The sequence below is a fragment of the Simochromis diagramma genome, unplaced genomic scaffold (assembly GCF_900408965.1).
Source record: "Simochromis diagramma unplaced genomic scaffold, fSimDia1.1 OVJJ01000370.1, whole genome shotgun sequence".
Taxonomy (NCBI): Eukaryota; Metazoa; Chordata; class Actinopteri; order Cichliformes; family Cichlidae; genus Simochromis; species Simochromis diagramma.
The window spans coordinates 394,236-411,805 of NW_024387012.1; the positions used below are offsets into that span (position 1 = coordinate 394,236).

Below are 17,570 nucleotides of genomic sequence, written 5' to 3' on the forward strand. Positions count from 1 at the left end.
CCACCTTGTTCACCTGATCTGATCCCCATTGAGAACCTGTGGTCCATCATCAAATGTGAGATTTAAGGAGGGAAAACAGTGCACCTCTCTGAACAGTGTCTGGGAGGCTGTGGTTGCTGCTGCACGCAATGTTGATGGTGAACAGATCAAAACACTGACAGAATCCATGGATGGCAGGCTTTTGAGTGTCCTGCAAAGAAAGGTGGCTATTGGTCGCTGATTGTTTTTGTTTTGTTTTTGAATGTCAGAATGTATATTGTGAATGTGGAGATGTATATTGGTTTCACTGGTAAAAATAAATAATTGAAATGGGTATATATTTGTTTTTTGTTAAGTTGCCTAATAATTATGCACAGTAATAGTCACCTGCACACACAGATATCCCCCTAAAATAGCTAAAACGAAAAACAAACTAAAAACTACTTCCAAAAACATTCAGCTTTGATATTAATGAGTTTTTGGGTTCATTGAGAACATGGTTGTTGTTCAATAATAAAATTATTCCTCAAAAATACAACTTGCCTAATAATTCTGCACTCCCTGTACAGTGTGCGAAGTGTTTTGTTCGCTTCTTTTGGCTAAAACCCAGATAACAAGTTAGACAGGTAGCAGAAGTGAAGCACAAGTCAAGTCACAGTACAAGAACAAAAGCAAACGACTCACTGCAGAGACACATCATGAACCAGACTGTATTTTTGACACACTTTCCTCAGCATGGAGTGGACAAGTAACTTTTAAATAGACATTACTCCAAAAATATGATTTTTTGTCATTCAAAATCCTAAGCTGTGACCTGTTTTTTAAATCAGCTGAGTTCATTTCAAGAGCTATTTCCTTATAAAAAAAAATCTTGGTTCTCTAAGCTTTAATAATCTCATAAAAGCAAGATTTTTGGTTATATAGGGTTGTTTGGTGACACATGGCTTGCAAAGTAGTACTGCATTAAGGTAGTTCATGATTTTCTTTTAATATCTCAAACATGTTTTAAATTTGGTTGTGTCACAAGAAATCCTTCATGTGTAGCTGTGGTTGGCAGAAAAGAAGTGGACCCAAATGCACAACTCAAATACAAAACATAAACTTAAGGCGGCAGCTTTATTGCTGGGAAAACTGTCCAAATATAAGCTAACAAAAAACAAAGTATAATGGAAACTAAAAACAAAAACACTGAAAAATGACAGCTCAAGCACCAGGAAACAAGAAATGAGGAGCTAACGCTTGACCACTTTAACACAGACTCACACACAAGAGGAGGTACAACGCAAGAAAGGGCAACGGAAAACACAGGGTTTAAATATACAAGTCAGTAATGAGGAAATGGGAAACAGGAGCGAAACACAGCTGGGATTCATTAGACATAACGAGACAAGAGAAGGAAAACTAGACAGACTGACACAGGGCATGGGACTGTCAAAGTAAAACGAGAAATAACACGAACATCAAACCAGGTCAAATCAAATCAAATTCAAATTCAAATTTTATTTGTCACGTACACAGTCATACACAGTACGATATGTAGTGAAATGCTTGGACAACTGCTCGTGACCTAAAGAAAACAAAAAAGGAAAAGGCTATGAATAAGATAGGAAATAAATATGAAAAATTAAAAAGGGTAAATTTAACTAGGAAGGAATAAAATATAGATTAAGGTTAAAAATGAAATAACTGTACAACACAAATTAGAATGAAGGGTAAATTTAACTGGGAGAATAAGATAAAATATATAAATTAAAGTTGAAAATAAAAACTGTACAACAAAATACACAATATAGAACTATATAAGAATGTATGAAGAAATATAAATAAATATATACACAATAACAGCAGCATATACACAATAACAGCAGCATATACACAATAACAGCAGCGTGATTTAAGTAATGAAGTGAAAACAATGTCCAGAATGTCCAGTGTGTGTAAGAACTGTATGTGTGGGTCAGTACTGTGTGGTGGTGTGATTGAGAGACCGTATCGCCTGCGGGAAGAAGCTCCTCCTCAGTCTCTCTGTGTTGGTCTTCAGGGAGCGGAATCGCTTTCCTGACCTCAGCAGAGAGAACAGTCTGTTGTTGGGATGGCTGAGGTCCTTCACGATCTTCCTGGCCTTGGTCCAGCACCGCCTGCTGTAGATTGAGTGCAGGTCAGGGAGCTCGGAGCGGATGGTGCGCTCAGCTGACCGCACAACCCTCTGTAGAGCTCGTCTGTCCTGCATGGTGCTGTTCCCGAACCAGGTTAAGATGTTTCCCGTCAGGATGCTCTCTATGGTGCACGAGTAAAAGTTCCTGAGCACCTTGGAGGGCAGTTGGAAGTCTCTCAAGCGTCTGAGGTGGTAGAGACGCTGTCGGGCCTTTTTCACCACGGTGTTGATGTGACAGGACCACGACAGGTCCTGCGTGATGTGAACTCCGAGGTATTTGAAGCTGTCCACTCTCTCCACTGGGCACTCGTTGATGACGGGGGTCTGGTAGTTCCTCTCCTGCTTAGTGCTGAAGTCCACTATCAGCTCCTTTGTCTTACTGACGTTTAGAAGGAGGTTGTTCCTCTGGCACCAGTTCTCCAGATTCCTAATCTCCTTCAGGTAGGCCGTCTCGTTGTTATCAGAGATCAGGCCCACCACGACGGTGTCGTCAGCAAACTTGATGATGGTGGTGGAGCTGGTAGTGGCCACACAGTCATATGTGTACAAAGAGTACAGCAGGGGGCTCAGAACACACCCCTGGGGGGCTCCAGTGCTGAGAGTGGTGGAGGCTGAGACATGTCCGCCCATCCTTACTGCCTGTGGTCTGCCAGTTAGGAAGTTGGAGATCCACTGACACATAGATGAGCTGAGTCCCAGATGCTCCAGCTTGGTGGTGAATGTGGAGGGAATTATGGTATTAAATGCAGAGCTGTAGTCTATGAAGAGCATTTTAACATAATTCCCCCTTCTAGTGTCCAAGTGAGTGAGTGATGTGTGGAGGAGATGAGAGATGGCATCGTCTGTGGAACGATTTGGATGGTAAGCGAACTGTAGTGGGTCCAGTGTGTCTGGTAGTGAAGAAATGATGAAGTCTCTGACCAGGCGTTCAAAGCACTTCATCACTACTGAGGTGAGGGCTACAGGGCGATAGTCATTGAGAGAAGCAGGGTGGGGTTTCTTCGGGACAGGAACAATGATGGACTCTTTGAAGCATGTGGGGATCACCGACTGAGATAAAGAGATGTTGAATATCTCAGTGAACACAGGAGCTAGCTGGTATGCGCAGTCTCTTAGGATACGACCTGGGATGCCGTCTGGTCCTGCTGCTTTCCTGGTGTTCACTCTCTTGAAGGCTCTCCTTACTTCATGCTCGGACATGACAAGCACGTTTCCGGTGCTGGCAGTATCTTCCTGTCTGCAGCCGTTAGCGCCGCTAGCACTAGCATCGTTGGAGTCCTTAGCTGCAGCCTCGAAGCGAGCATAGAAAGTGTTCAGCTCGTCTGCCAGAGTCACGGCCGCGTTCGTCATACCGGTTGTTGGTGCTTTATAGTCCGTTATTGTCCTTAGTCCCTGCCACAGGCTCCTAGAGTCACTCTGTTGGAGTTGTGACTCTAGTTTCCTCCCGTAGCGCTGCTTCGCCTCTTTCACCGCCCTCCGCACGTTATATGACGCGGCTTTGTACGGGTCCATGTCCCCCGTCTTGAGTCCCGTGTTGTAGGCAGCGGTGCGGGATCTCAGAGCGTCGCGGATGGTTTTATCCACCCACGGCTTCTGGTTGGGAAACGTTGTGATAGTCTTTGTCTCCACGGTATCATCCGCTAGTTTCCCGATGAATCCCACAACCGCTTCCGTAAACACGTTGACATCATCATCGGAGCTGTTTCTGAACATGCCCCAGTCTGCGTCATCGAGTGCGTCCTGTAACGCGGCCACCGATTGATCCGTCCAGCGCGCGACCTTCCTCTGAACCGGAACTTCCTGTTTCAGCCTTTGTTTGTATTTTGGGATGAGGAAGATGGCGGCGTGATCAGATTTGCCAAACGGGGGGCGGGATTGTGCCTTGTAGCCGTCCTTGACCATAGTGTAGCAGTGGTCCAGTGTCCTTTCACCTCTGGTGGGGCAGGTGATGTGTTGATAAAAGTTCGGCGCTGCGCGTTTGAGGTTGGCGCTATTAAAGTCCCCCGTCACAATAAGCGCAGCGTCCCGGTGTTGTGTCTGGTGCTGTGTGAGTGCCTCATGCAGCTCGCATAAGGCGGTGACCGTGTCCGCTTGTGGTGGAATATAAACGGCACTTACAATGACCGATGTAAATTCCCGAGGTAGATAAAAAGGACGACACATGATGGACAGTAGTTCCAGATTTGGTGTGCAGGAGCGTGTGAGAGGTGTGTGCGTGTGAGAGCGTGTGAGGTACGCATGACATTATACAAGGAACACAAGGGAGGCATTCAGACAAAACCTAAAGGCTGGAAAATCACAGCGGTCCTAAAGAATAAGTAAGAACATGAAAACATGACAAAAGACAAAACTATGAAAACTCCACAAAATCCCAGAACACTGAATAAACAAAACTTAAACACGGAGTCACCCGACTCCAGACCATGACAGAAATAAGTATGTTTGTTGGGTATGTAATACATTACAAGTAAAAGGAATCTAGAAACAATTAGGATTTACAATAAATCTATTTTGTAAAAACATACAAAATAGATTTATTGCATGAAAATGTTCATGCAAAATTTTGCTGAGACAGGGCCATCCTTTATATATAATATGTCCACTATGTCCAAGACACACATTCAGAAGTTGCAGTAACATCAGAGGGAGCTTTTTTATTTCAAACCAAAATTTAAAAATGGGAAAATTGTGGGAAAGCATTAAATTATTCACATGTACATGTATATATACATATTACCCGCCCAGTTTAATAGTTTCTGATGATTAAGGACCGTTGAATGTGCTTAACATGCGTTTTGTTTACTACTGATTTCTTGTGTAAATTAGATACGGTGGTCTGGCATGTCTATACTTTGCTGTGATACTGGGTTGATACGTTTTTGATCTGAAATTTGAAAATTGATCAGAGATGAAAATCAGATGTAATGAGTTAATCTGATTTTTTTCATCTATTCATTTTTTCTTCCAGTGACAAAGACAAGGAGGATTGTCCTGCTGGGAAAAACTGGAACTGGGAAAAGCAGTCTGGCTAATACCATATTTGGCGAGACCAGATTGAAGATTAATCATTTTAATGACTCAAACGCATGTTTGTCTCAGGGCGAGACCAAGACTGTTGATGGAAGAAGCCTGACTTTAATCGACACTCCTGGTTTCTTTGACCCAAGCAGGTCTGAGAAGTTGGAGCATGAGATGTTGAGCTGTATTACAGAGTGTGCTCCAGGTCCTCATGCTTTTCTCATTGTGCTCAAAGCAGAGAAATTCACAGAGCACGAAAAGGCTGTCATCGCACAATTATGTGAACATTTCTCTGAAGATGTTCTTAAATACGCTGCAGTGGTTTTTACTCATGGTGACCAGCTCCCCGAAGGAATGAAGATCAAGGATTTTGTTAATGAAAGTGAAGCTCTGAGTGATCTGGTGAGGAAGTGTGGGAGTCGGTGCCACGTCATTGACAATAAATACTGGAAGAACAACCAGGAAGATGAATATAGAAGCAACAAGTTCCAGGTGGCAGAGCTGCTCAATAGCATAGAAGATATAGTGACAGAAAACAATGGAGGATACTACACTAATGAAAAGCTCCAAACATTGGAGACAGAAATACAAAAAGAGGAAAATCGGGTTAGAAAGTCATCAGAAAATCTGTCACAGGAAGAGATTAGAAAGCAGGCTAAAGTTAACATCATTAAGAGACACATGGAAAATGCACAAAAATCATGGCTTAAATATTTTGTGGGTTTTGCTGTCATCACAGGATTATTTGCAATTGTCTCAGCTTTGTTGATCAAATCAAAGTTTGGAAAGGGATCTGTTCCATCTGCTCCTGTTCCATCTGTTCCACCTGTTCCTGTTCCATCTGTTCCTGTTCCATCTGTTCCTGTTCCATCTGTTCCACCTGTTCCATCTGTTCCTGTTCCATCTGTCCCTGTTCCATCTGTTCCTGTTCCATCTGTTCCACCTGTTCCATCTGTTCCTGTTCCATCTGTTCCTGTTCCATCTGTTCCACCTGTTCCATCTGTTCCTGTTCCTGTTCCATCTGTTCCATCTGTTCCTGTTCCATCTGTTCCTGTTCCATCTGTCCCTGTTCCATCTGTTCCTGTTCCATCTGTTCCATCTGTTCCTGTTCCATCTGTTCCTGTTCCATCTGAATCAGTCCCCATTCCAGTCCCAGAACCTTTTGAAAAGGAAGTTGTGGGGGGTTTTGAGGCCATTTGGAGTAGACTTCATGTTTTGTATGAGAGAATATTCAATCCCTGGAGTCCATTTGAATAAACACTGACGCACAGACATATAATAAAACAGCTTAATCATCATATATTGTCCTTTAAATCTTACATAAAAATAGCATCAATCTGTGTGGCTAAACCATGAGATTAAAATACTTTTATTTTGGCCGATTTTGAATCTTCATGGAAAGTATGAATGTGTTACTTTTTTTGTAATATCCTAAAAATGTTGAGTAAATAAAAGGTAGTGGTCATATATTAAAACATGTATAGTAAAAAATAAATGGGTGTTACTTGATTATAATCTGAAATTGCTTGATCAGAAGTTCTTCTTAGCTTTGTGATGTTTTAACGCGTTTACATGCAGCAGTACCAGCACTATTTTACCTGTTAAACCTGTATGATGTCTCCTGCAGCTCCAGAGGACCTTTACATAATCATATAAATGTACTGTACATCAATAAAACAGGTGTTTTTTTTATTATGTGACTCTCCTTGTGCTTCTTTATGGGTCCATGTGTATATTGTATGATTCATTGATAACAATTCCAATCAAAAAAAAATCGTCTGTGTATAAATGGATGCACAGTTTTTCATGTGAGGTTTTCCCTCAATATGCCAAACAGCTCTATGTATTAAACTAAGTAATATGTTTGTCATGGGATCATTTCCTTATGACAGAGCTTCCCAAAGTGTGGGGCCCGCCCCCTGGGGGGGGGGGGGGGGGGGGGGGGCGCAAAGCAATTGCAGGGGGGGGCGCGGTGTGAAAAGGGGAAAAAAAACAAAAACGCTTGGACACTGCTAGCACGGGGCGCCCACACAAACGCAGTGCAGGAGATGAAGCATCGCTGAATATGTTTCTAAACCAACTTCATTCTAAGCCAAAGACTAGAAAATATGATGAAGCAAATCTTCCCTTTCCTATCTCCCCTGCAGAATTGCTTTTCCCTGCGTCGGGAGCACATGCTGGGTTCTTCAAATCACGGACAAACAGTATCCCACATTCTTGATTTTTAGTTCACAAACACTTGTTGTAATGACTAACTATTCCTGACATTTTGGAGATGTTAGCTCTTTATACAGTAAAGTTACAGTGGGATACAAATAATATCAGGCTGATCCTGCCACGATTTGTTCCACCGGTTCAAATCGTGGACAAACAGTATCCCACAGTTTTTTATGTTTTTGAACCCATTTTGCACAGAGAGGCATTTTTTGAAACATGTATTGATATCAATGTTGAATATTATTACACAGGAAAAAAAAAAACAACTACAGGTAAAATAATTACACCGTGATGCCTCTGCCTTTCTAAATGGAGGGACATTTTTCTTGTCAAACAAAGGGAACCACTGCCTTATGACAATGACAGCATTTTATTTCAATGTATCAATTTGCTGCCTCACTTTCAGTCACTAAAGCACAGCTGTTGTTGATTGGTGCATAAAAGTAATAAAACATAATTTTATATAAACTTATTCACTTTCCATTCCATTTTCTTAGACACAGACAGACTTTGTCATTCAAGGTAACACGGTGTAGTGTACATAAGAATGAGACTTGTTCCATTGGCTCCAAGTGTGCAAAAGTATAAGCTGACTGTTTAAAATCTCAAATGCTGCCGGGAGCCAATGCAGCCGCAGCTGGAAAATCAAAGGAGCCTACTAGGCCAATAACAAGCTCCAAACAGTGAAGAGAAAAAATACAAAAAGAGTAAAAATCATTAAAAAGACATGAGAAAATCTGTCACGGGAAGAGATCAATCTTCAGATTATTGTCATTGACAATAAATACTGGAAGAATCCATTTAAATAAACAAAGATCCACAGCCAGATAATAAAACAGCTTATTCATTATATATTGTCCTTTAAAGCCTAGATAAAAAATACTGCCATTAATCTGTGTGAAATGACAGTGTAAACCCTCACACCATTATGCTGCCTATATGTATTCATCATATTTAAAACTTGTGAAGCCACCACTAATATCCTATTAGTTAGTTGCAAATACATTTCATAGCAGTAAATGGGTTGCTACACAAAACATTTCTTACACTCAGAACACTTTATACAGCTTTCCGCATTCCTAAGCACTTTCTCTCAATGCAAATGCGCTTCTCTATCAACTTGGGGTCAGCGTTGTGTCCTACAATACTTTAGCATGCAGACTACAGCAGCAAGGCATTGAAACACTGTCTTTCAGAGCTACCTTCCGAGCTACAGCCACAAATAACTAACTTGTAACTATTGTTATTTGACCACACCTGAGACTCAGCGCTGTGGCTGTTTCACTTTGTATTTCTACAGTTGCCAAATAGTTTGACCTTACCCAGAAACAAGTTACTCCACTCGAAATGTGGTATTAACATTCAACTGTCACCTCCCCACTGTGGCCCAGAGTGTCTTGTCATTTTGACTGTGTTATGTTTCATATTCTTGAAGCTGTGAGCAGGAGTTCTAATGCTACATGGTGACGGTCTAATAGTACTTTTTTCTTTTATAAGCACTTTTTGAGCATAAAAATCATGAAGTATTATGGATATCATGGAATAATTTAATGTTAATGTTATTTCTGTGACATAGAGTAACAATGACAACCATGTTAACTGGATGTGTTTTGAGTATTCTGGCAATTTACTGGAGAAAACTTTAAAGAGTCAGGGCTGGTAAAACATGTAATAACTTTTTTTTTTTTTTTATTTCAGACCATTCTTTAAAAATTTAAAAATAAAAAATGCTGTGAAATGGATAAACAACATATATTTATGTATTTACGTGTTCTAGATGGACTTATCACACCACAGTGATCAAACAATCTCAGGTCAAGTAGTAGTTTCTTTAAAGGTCCTTTGGATTGCCTGGGGATAGAAGCTCCTCTCTCAGTTCTTGCCTGGATGATGCAGAACCTTCTGCCTGATTGCAGAACTTGGAACAGTTTGTTGCCAGGATGGGATGGGTCCTTCACCCACATAGCAAACAGGTTTGGCCCGGATCTGGTGTCAAGCCGGCACTGCTGGCTGACTTCTGGCATGATAAGACGTATGTCATCCAGATATGGGCCAGGCCTGGCAATGATAGCACTGTTTATGTTCCTATTTTCCTGGTTTAGTTAGAAGACCCAAATGTTGCAATACTATACTGCTATGTTAGCCAACGTTTCAAATGCAGGTTTGACAGGTTTGTGAGTTTACACTTTATCCAAACCCTAGTGAGGGTTTATTCATGGCCCCATGTGTGGGCCACCTTTGGCAAACCAGATCTGGGCCACCAAAGGGCCGTCATTCTTTACAGTATGTGGGCCATGTGTAAGCACATTGTGTGGGCCAGATCCGGACCATACCAATTTTGCTATGTGGGAAAGACCCATGCATTTCTGGGCATGCAGCCTCTCTTTCTCTCTCGATATCTTGATGGTAACACACATTATAACTGTATCTGTACTTCTGTGCTCAGGTGCTCTCCTCCTTTCTACACTTTTATTTTAAGTGTAATTACCTTCTTCATTAGGTAGAATTAATCTGCAAAATCAACCATCGGGTGTTTTAGAGTGGCCAGTCTGGCAAAGATGTGATAGAAAATTAGCAAACCATCAAATTCAGTCAGCTTAATGAACTCAGACATGAACTGGAACCTCTGGATCTTAAAGTACTCAAACAATAGCAGAGGCAACAAAACTTAGTGCATCTCTTTAGTTTTTGGTGTTGGTGTCATTTCAACATAATGTGGCTTCTGTAGCAGCAATTTCATGTCCTGTGCAGTGAAGTTCAAAGCTAATATGTCTAAAGAACGGAGAAAGCAGAGGGTGACTTTGACTTTGAAAGGCTCTCTTGTAGTGACCTTGGTTTTGAATATGAAAATGAATGTAACTACTGATCAAAGTCAGAAAAGGAAGCACTGAAAACAGGAACATGCTTTACATAACATAATGCAAAACAAGCTAAAAAGAGAACGAGAGGGGAAAAAGAAAAGGATTCATTCATCCAGTTTCTTCCGCTTATACAAATCAGGGGTGAGGCTGGAGCCTATCCCAGCTGTCATAGGGCAACAGACTACGTGATTTGTAGTGAGCATAGGGAGCAGGTGAAAGGCAACCTATGTAATGGAGAGAAGAGATGTATATAGTAGAATCAAAAATAGCTGTGTGAATGATAGGGAGACAGATATAATGGTAAATTTTCAAGGACTAACGCTGGTGATAGACTTAAAGATGATAAGATTTATATTAGCAGTGACCAAGATGGAGACATAGTTAGAGAGGCATGTGCAGAGGAAGGATCACATCATCACATACAAGGTCTTGAACAATAAGGCCCCATCTCATCTTAAAGACCACATAGTACTGTATTAGCAGCACCATTAGAGCACTTTGCTCTCACACTGCAGCCTTACTTGTTGTTCCTAGAGTATTTAAAAGTAGAATGGGAGGCAGAGCCTTCAGTTTTCAGGCCCCTCTTCTGTTGAACCAGCTTCCAGTTTGGAATCAGGAGACAGGCACCCTCTCTACTTTTAAGATTAGGCTTAAAAATTTCCTTTTTGCTAAAGCATATAGTTAGAGCTGGACCAGGTGAGCCTGAATCCTCCCTTAGTTATGCTTCAATAGGTCTAGGCTGCTGGGGGCTTCCCATATTGCACTGTTTCTTTTTCACTTACCCTTTTCACTCATGTGTTTATACAACTCTCTGCATTTAATCCTGAGTTAGTATTAATCTCTGTCTCTCTTCCACAATGTGTCCTTGTCCCATCTTCAATCCCTCATCCTCCCCAACTGGAAGGACAAGTCACACCATAGTGATCAAACAACTTTAGGTCATGAAGCCGTCTTTTAAAATTGTAGCCTGAGGCCAGGATGAAAGCATGTCTTAGGATCAGTGGTTATCTTGGCTATTTGTTGCTTCACTTCTTGTTCCTGCTTGTGCTTGTTATTGTTATGCATGAGACAGCATGACCGTCTCACTAATTTCCCTCAAATGTAGCTTCTAGTTCATATGTAGCCCGCAGATCGAGATTGATTGTGACACTTGGAGTGGGTGTAAAATTGATTTAGTTAATAGAGCTTAAATGTGTTTTGAGCCCTGAAAATGTTATATTTTTTCAGAAAAAAAATAATAGTGCTACATTTATTTTAAAAAAGCAGCTGATTTCAAAGACATTGGATTTCATGCATTGATTGATTGTGTAATCTGCAGTTATGCATTAATGATGAAGCATTACATGTGCATGTACCAGTAAACTGTCAAGAGGGAATGAATGCATCAGTTTCTCCCATTTTTCAAACTTAACTTAATTAAAACTGCCTTCTTTGTTTAAAATTTCTTTAACTAGGATGAGAAACAGAAACATTTTACCAGTCCCTTATTCAAACTCTGAATTGTCCTGTTTTTAAAGCACTGAGAGGATTTACTGAGCTGTTCAACACTATGTCAGAATCAGAATACTTTAATAATCCCTAAAGAAATTATGTCTCAGTTCATTGTGCAGTCATCAAAGTATCTGCTTCAAACTATTTTTTTTTCATAAATATCTTTTATTCATAAATAGTTTTTATAGTATATGTGGCTTTTGATTTTCAGCCCTGTTACTACTTATAAAATAAACAAAACAATTGACACAGGTTAATGTGATGACCAGCTCTGATACATAAAATGTGAACAGTTATATAACGACATGCTGTGGGTTTGAATCGAATTGCAATCCCACAGCAAAGAATATTTCTGAGCATGAGGTGTTGCTCATTGTTTTGTGTAGTTACAGTGTCAGTTAACAAGTCCAGTTGGTGACAAACGAAAGCACAGCCAAAGTGCAGCAAGAGAGCAGGTGGAAAAACACACAGCAAGGACATCGTGAGGTCCCGGTGACAAGTGTGATTTCTTTTTGAGAACATGGACGGTCAGTCAAGCTTACTTTATATCAAATACAATTAAAGAGTACAAATATGCAATTAAAGGAAATGTCTTATTAGCTTCTGATTAATTGAAAAACCTGAATGAATCAATTCATTGTTACAAAAATCCCTTGAGAGGGGCAGACTTGGTATTGGGGACACCTGGATGTTTTCAGTAGTCTGAGGGTCTTTTTGTCTGCTGTGAACAGTCAGTGTGATGTGATGTAGAATCCACGTATGTGTACTCTCTCTTTCTCTGTTGAGTCTCCATGATGCACAAGAGTGCATGACAAAGACCCATGTAACTTAATGCATGCAGCCTCTCTCAGCAATCTGGTGTTTTGGAATGGGCAGTCTGACAAAGATGTGATAAGAAATTACCAAACCTTCAAATTCCATCTCTTTAGTATTTTGTGTTGGGGTCTTTTCAGCATAGTGTGGCTTCTGTAACAGCAATTTCAGTGCCTGTGCAGAGGAGTTCAAAGCTAATATGTCCGAAAAACGAACAGAACAGAGGGTGACTTTGACTTTGGACATTGGAGTTGTGATCCTTCATGGTGATGAAGAAAACTACTGAGCTGGCATGTAAAAGGGCATTTATTCTTCCAGGACCTGAAACTGCGTAAAGCACCCCTCCGACAGCCAAACCCATCTGTTCTCTGATTGGATTGTTAAATTTGTGATTAACGTGACATTGACCAATCAGCTGAAAGGAAGAAAAATCGGGTCAAAATTTGTATTTGTAAGTCCCATAGCCAGGGAAGCTGAGCGCAGAGTTTTACACGTAGTTCTTTGCTTTGTATCTGTAAGCAGACCTTAACCAAAAAATTTGTTACTCATGTAAATATTTTTTACAAACACAAATCTGTTTTACACACACACAAATTCTCATCTGTAGATGCACAAACATAACATTTTTACATATTTTGGTTTACACGGTTACAAAACTCGGTTCACAAATAAGCTTTTGATTTACAAATACAAAATATTTATGACCACAATTTGAGCCCATACTCATTACTGTTTTTAGTGACGGACCTACACAAATTCAGCTGCATACACTTTGACCATATGTGACACAGACACCCTGCATATCATCTGTTCACACCATCGGTCACAAAGTACAAACATAAAGTTTTGTCTATCAGGCAAATCCAGTTCAATTCATCCCTTGAAGTGATTTAAGTGTTCTGTATACAAGAATGTTACTGGATGTGATTTCAAAATGTTGTCTTACAGGTTACAGTCCCTCATCTGAGTCTCTCAGCTGCTGAAACCTGTTTCTACTACAACAATTCTGTTGAAAACAGTTTGTGCTACATTTAACATGCATGACCTGTTCATTGTTTGCTTTTATTACAATTAAGAAACTGCACCTGTCCTGTTAGTAAATTACCCACAGCTATATTACCTCTTATTATGAGACCTTGCTTTAACCTCCTAGGACCTGGCATCCACATATGTGGACATCATATTTTGGGTTGTCTAGACCAAAATACAAAATTTTGCTCTACAAGGGCCTGATGTCCACTTACGAGGACATTATACTGGCAATGATCTATCAACATTTAAAACAAATGTCCTCATATGTGGATCTCAGTTTTCTCAGAAAAAAAAATCAGGTAAAAAAAAAAATCTAGTAATTCTTTGTTTTTACATTCATCAGGTCCCAATCAGCCCAAATATCAAAGAGAAATTAAAAATGCATGCCATGAACAATAAAACTCTCCTAGTCACTTTAAAGTCACCCACAACCTTGTTCTGCATTACAACTCTGAACTTCTGCATAACACACCCAATTGCACCCTCCGGCAGGGGCGTAATTTCCAGGGAGGTTAGGGGGGTTGTGACACCCCCCCCCCCCCCCCCCCCCCCCCAATAATCAGACCCAACCAATAAAATTATGAATTATCTTGCATAAATGGGCTGTTGATGTTCTTTACTCATTTCTGTTATTACCCGCAAAGTAGCTGCATATTTAATCATCTGGGAATTTACCCAGATTTATTTAATCTGGGTAAATAAATCCCCTAATGTTCAGCACAAAGTTACGCCGATGCCCTCAGATCTTCTTCTTCTGTCCACTTCACTACTCGTGCTTCAGTATGTTTTACAGTTGCAGTTGCCCCCAAGTCTGGAACTTTCTTCTAACAGTAATCTTCAATATTGATCTTGGTCTCTAACTTCAAATCCCATCTTAAAACACGTCTCTTTAAACTATCAACTCTCATTGATAATTTCAAAAAACGTTTCTTGTTTTGAAAGGTGCCTAAAATGAAATGTAGTATTTTTGGTATTGTTATTATTATTGTGGTAGTGGTACTAGTAGTTGTGTTAGTATTACTATTAGTAGTAGTTTGATTAATGAACAAACACATGCAAAATTAATACATTTCCCATCATCATCTCATCACTTATTTGTAGTTAACAATTTAAGGCCAGTAGGTTGGACATAAGTGGTGAATATCATGAACATACTTGCTCAAAATACCCATTTTAACTTTAGGACTGCAAATGTAATAGCAGGCAATTTCACAGAAAATTCATTTACTCCAGGAAACACATAAACAAAACCATAACCAGGTTATGGTTATTCAGCAGCAAACCAACAAGACATTTTGAAATTGACTTCTACATCTCTTCATTTACACAAGTGTTTCTTGTCTTCTAGCACTGACTTCAAAGAGGATTGTTCTACTCGGAAAAACTGGGGCTGGGAAAAGCAGCCTGGCCAACACCATACTGGGAGAGAATGTCTTCAACGTATGCCATTCACCCGTTTCTGAAATTAGTCTGCCCCGTTTAGTAATTAGGTCTGTAAATGGAAATAACATCAGTTTTATTGACACTCGTAGTATTTTTGACACAGGCATGTCTGAGCAATTACTCAGGGATGAGATAGTGAGGTGCATGACAGAGTGCGCTCCCGGACCTCATGCTTTTCTCATCGTCCTCAAAGTGGAGAAATTTACACAGCAGGAGCAAGATGTAATCAAAAAAATATGTCAAGATTTCTCTGAAGATGCTATGAAATACGCTGCCGTTGTCTTCACTCATGGCGACCAGCTCCCAGAGGGAACGAGAATCGAGGAATTCATCAGTCATAACAAAGAGCTCAGCAATCTGGTGGAGAAGTGTGGAGGCAGATGCCATGTTGTTGATAATAAATACTGGAAAGACAACAAAGAAGATGACTACAGGAGCAATCGGTTCCAAGTAGCAGAGATACTCAGGACAATAGACAAAATAAGTGAGGCAAACAATGGAAGCTGCTACACCAATAAGATGCTACAAAAGATAGAAAGTGAACTACAGAAAGAGGAAGAGCTTATTAGACAGTCATCAGCAAACATGTCGGTTGAACAAATTGCAATTGAAGCTAAAAAGGGTGTGATGAACAAGCTGCTGATTATATTTGCAGGTACGGCAACAGGCGTATTGGTTGGAGCCTTTCTTGGTGTGGCAAAGATGGTCACATCAACTTTTTTGAATCTGCAGGAGCAGACAGATGCAACAGTATCACTAGCTGCTATACAGAAAGGGTTAGAGGGAGGTCAGTTAGGATATGCTGCAGCTGAACAATCAGAAAGTGCATCGGAAGCCTTTAAGAAAGCTGCTAAAGCTGTCCTGGAACACACTGTTAAATAATTGTTAGGATCATGACAATGACAGAGAGTGGACAGCAAAGAGAGCAGAGAAAGGAGTGTTGTTTTCTTATGACTTGTGTAATTACATTATAAGTAGAGATAGTAGAGGAACTATTGAGATATTTATTCAAGGAAAAATAGTGCTGACCAAACAGCTTTTCCTTGAATAAATGCTAAAAATGCTGCTTTTACTTGTAACAAACTAAGTGTTTGTTACTTGTAGATGTTAGCAAGTAGGGGTGAATACTTTGATCTAAACTTGATTATGTCACATTATGATTCAAAGAATCACGTACATATTATATGGAAATGTATATATCCTTTTTACTTCTTCCTTTTTTTTAGTAGTGCTTACAGAAATAAAAACTATTGATGAAACTTTGTAGTTTCTTACAGTGAACAACATTAATTCTACCTGGGTCTGGTTATATTAGGAATTTGGTATATGATAATGTAAACCTGACAGGACCCGCTTGCCGTTTGGCTTTTTATTTCTATGTTTCACACACACACACACTTGTGGCACTATCCAATGTTTGCTGCCCTGGCTCCGGTGCTCCTCCAGCAGCAGCAGCCGTTTGTCTTCGGCCCCAGCCGCTACTGAAATAGAGACGGCATGATTAGAAGATGTTCATAAGGGGAGGCTGTGCCATTTTGGAAAATATACAAAATGCTGAAATGTTTGATTTAAAACATAAAACAAAAACCTTGAAAATATTAAAGGTAGCCTGATGAAAACTTTGAATATCTAGATTCATTGCTATTTCCATCTGCGAGTCCACACTGCATATACTGAAGCTGGGTTTTAGAAATGCTCGATGGTGCCATGAGAAATGTTAACATTGGCAACACTAATGTCTAGTTTATGTAGTAAAGTAAATGCATCACAGAAGAAAGGAAGTTCTGCTTTCTACATTTGTTCAAATAAATTACAACTGATTTGCATAAGGTTGATGCATAATCCAGGAAAAAAGGTCCATGAGATGCTTCACATCGTCTAAGCAAGACTTGAACTTCAAATGTTAAAGTTTACTTCCTGTCTATGCCATAATTGTATTTTCATTACCTGAGCTAATATGGATGTTGTAAAAGGACCCTGACTGAAAAAGAAGTACATCTGGGTAAATTGTGCTGTAACTTCACATATTGTGAAGTTTTATGTCTTTTCTTTGAGAAAAGAAAAACAGAGAAGTCATAAACTCCTTTATATGTTGATATTATGTAAATAAATCCAAAATGTTAACTGAGCATCTGATTTATTCTGTGTTTAAGGCATACAACAGTGATAGTTTTTTTTTCAATCAAAACATAAGAATAACATTTTTCTAAAAATCATGTTCTTTGGTGCTTAAAATCACATCACATTTCATATTTTAAAAGCATAATATACAATTTTAGAGCACTTACACACCTCTACTTTGCTTTTCACTCTCAAATACAGTACGTCACGATTATCTAAGATCTGTCATCAAATGTCGACCGCTTCTTGTAAGTCACAGTCTTTTATGTGTCGCTGCTTTCCTGAGGTGTGCTGGATCAGATCCAAATGCAGAGTCTTCTTTAGTGGCGGTAAAAAAAGGCTCTTTGTCAGCTTATCAAAAAATCTCTTACACAGTGATGTTTGGGCCACAGCAACACTGATCACTGCTGTGTGATTCACTCAGAAGGACTTAAAGTTGG

At 39.9% G+C, this 17,570-nt stretch overlaps 2 protein-coding genes across 3 annotated transcripts in view; both read left to right on the plus strand.

Moving 5' to 3' along the window:
* LOC120739369 (GTPase IMAP family member 9-like) overlaps window positions 1-17,111 on the plus strand; it is a 19,509-nt gene extending 2,398 nt beyond the window's left edge. The window contains exons 1-2 of one of the 2 annotated variants that reach the window (XM_040041124.1): window positions 12,122-12,248; window positions 14,915-17,111. In XM_040041124.1, coding sequence (XP_039897058.1) covers window positions 12,242-12,248; window positions 14,915-15,891 — 984 coding nt within the window. In that variant the 5' untranslated portion in view covers window positions 12,122-12,241 and the 3' untranslated portion in view covers window positions 15,892-17,111. Of the gene's footprint in view, window positions 1-12,121; window positions 12,249-14,914 lie in introns of those variants that run through there. The other variant, XM_040041123.1, reaches the window with a different exon arrangement.
* Window positions 1-17,570, plus strand: part of LOC120739366 (GTPase IMAP family member 7-like) — a 127,894-nt gene that overhangs the window by 93,486 nt on the left and 16,838 nt on the right. The window lies entirely within an intron of this gene.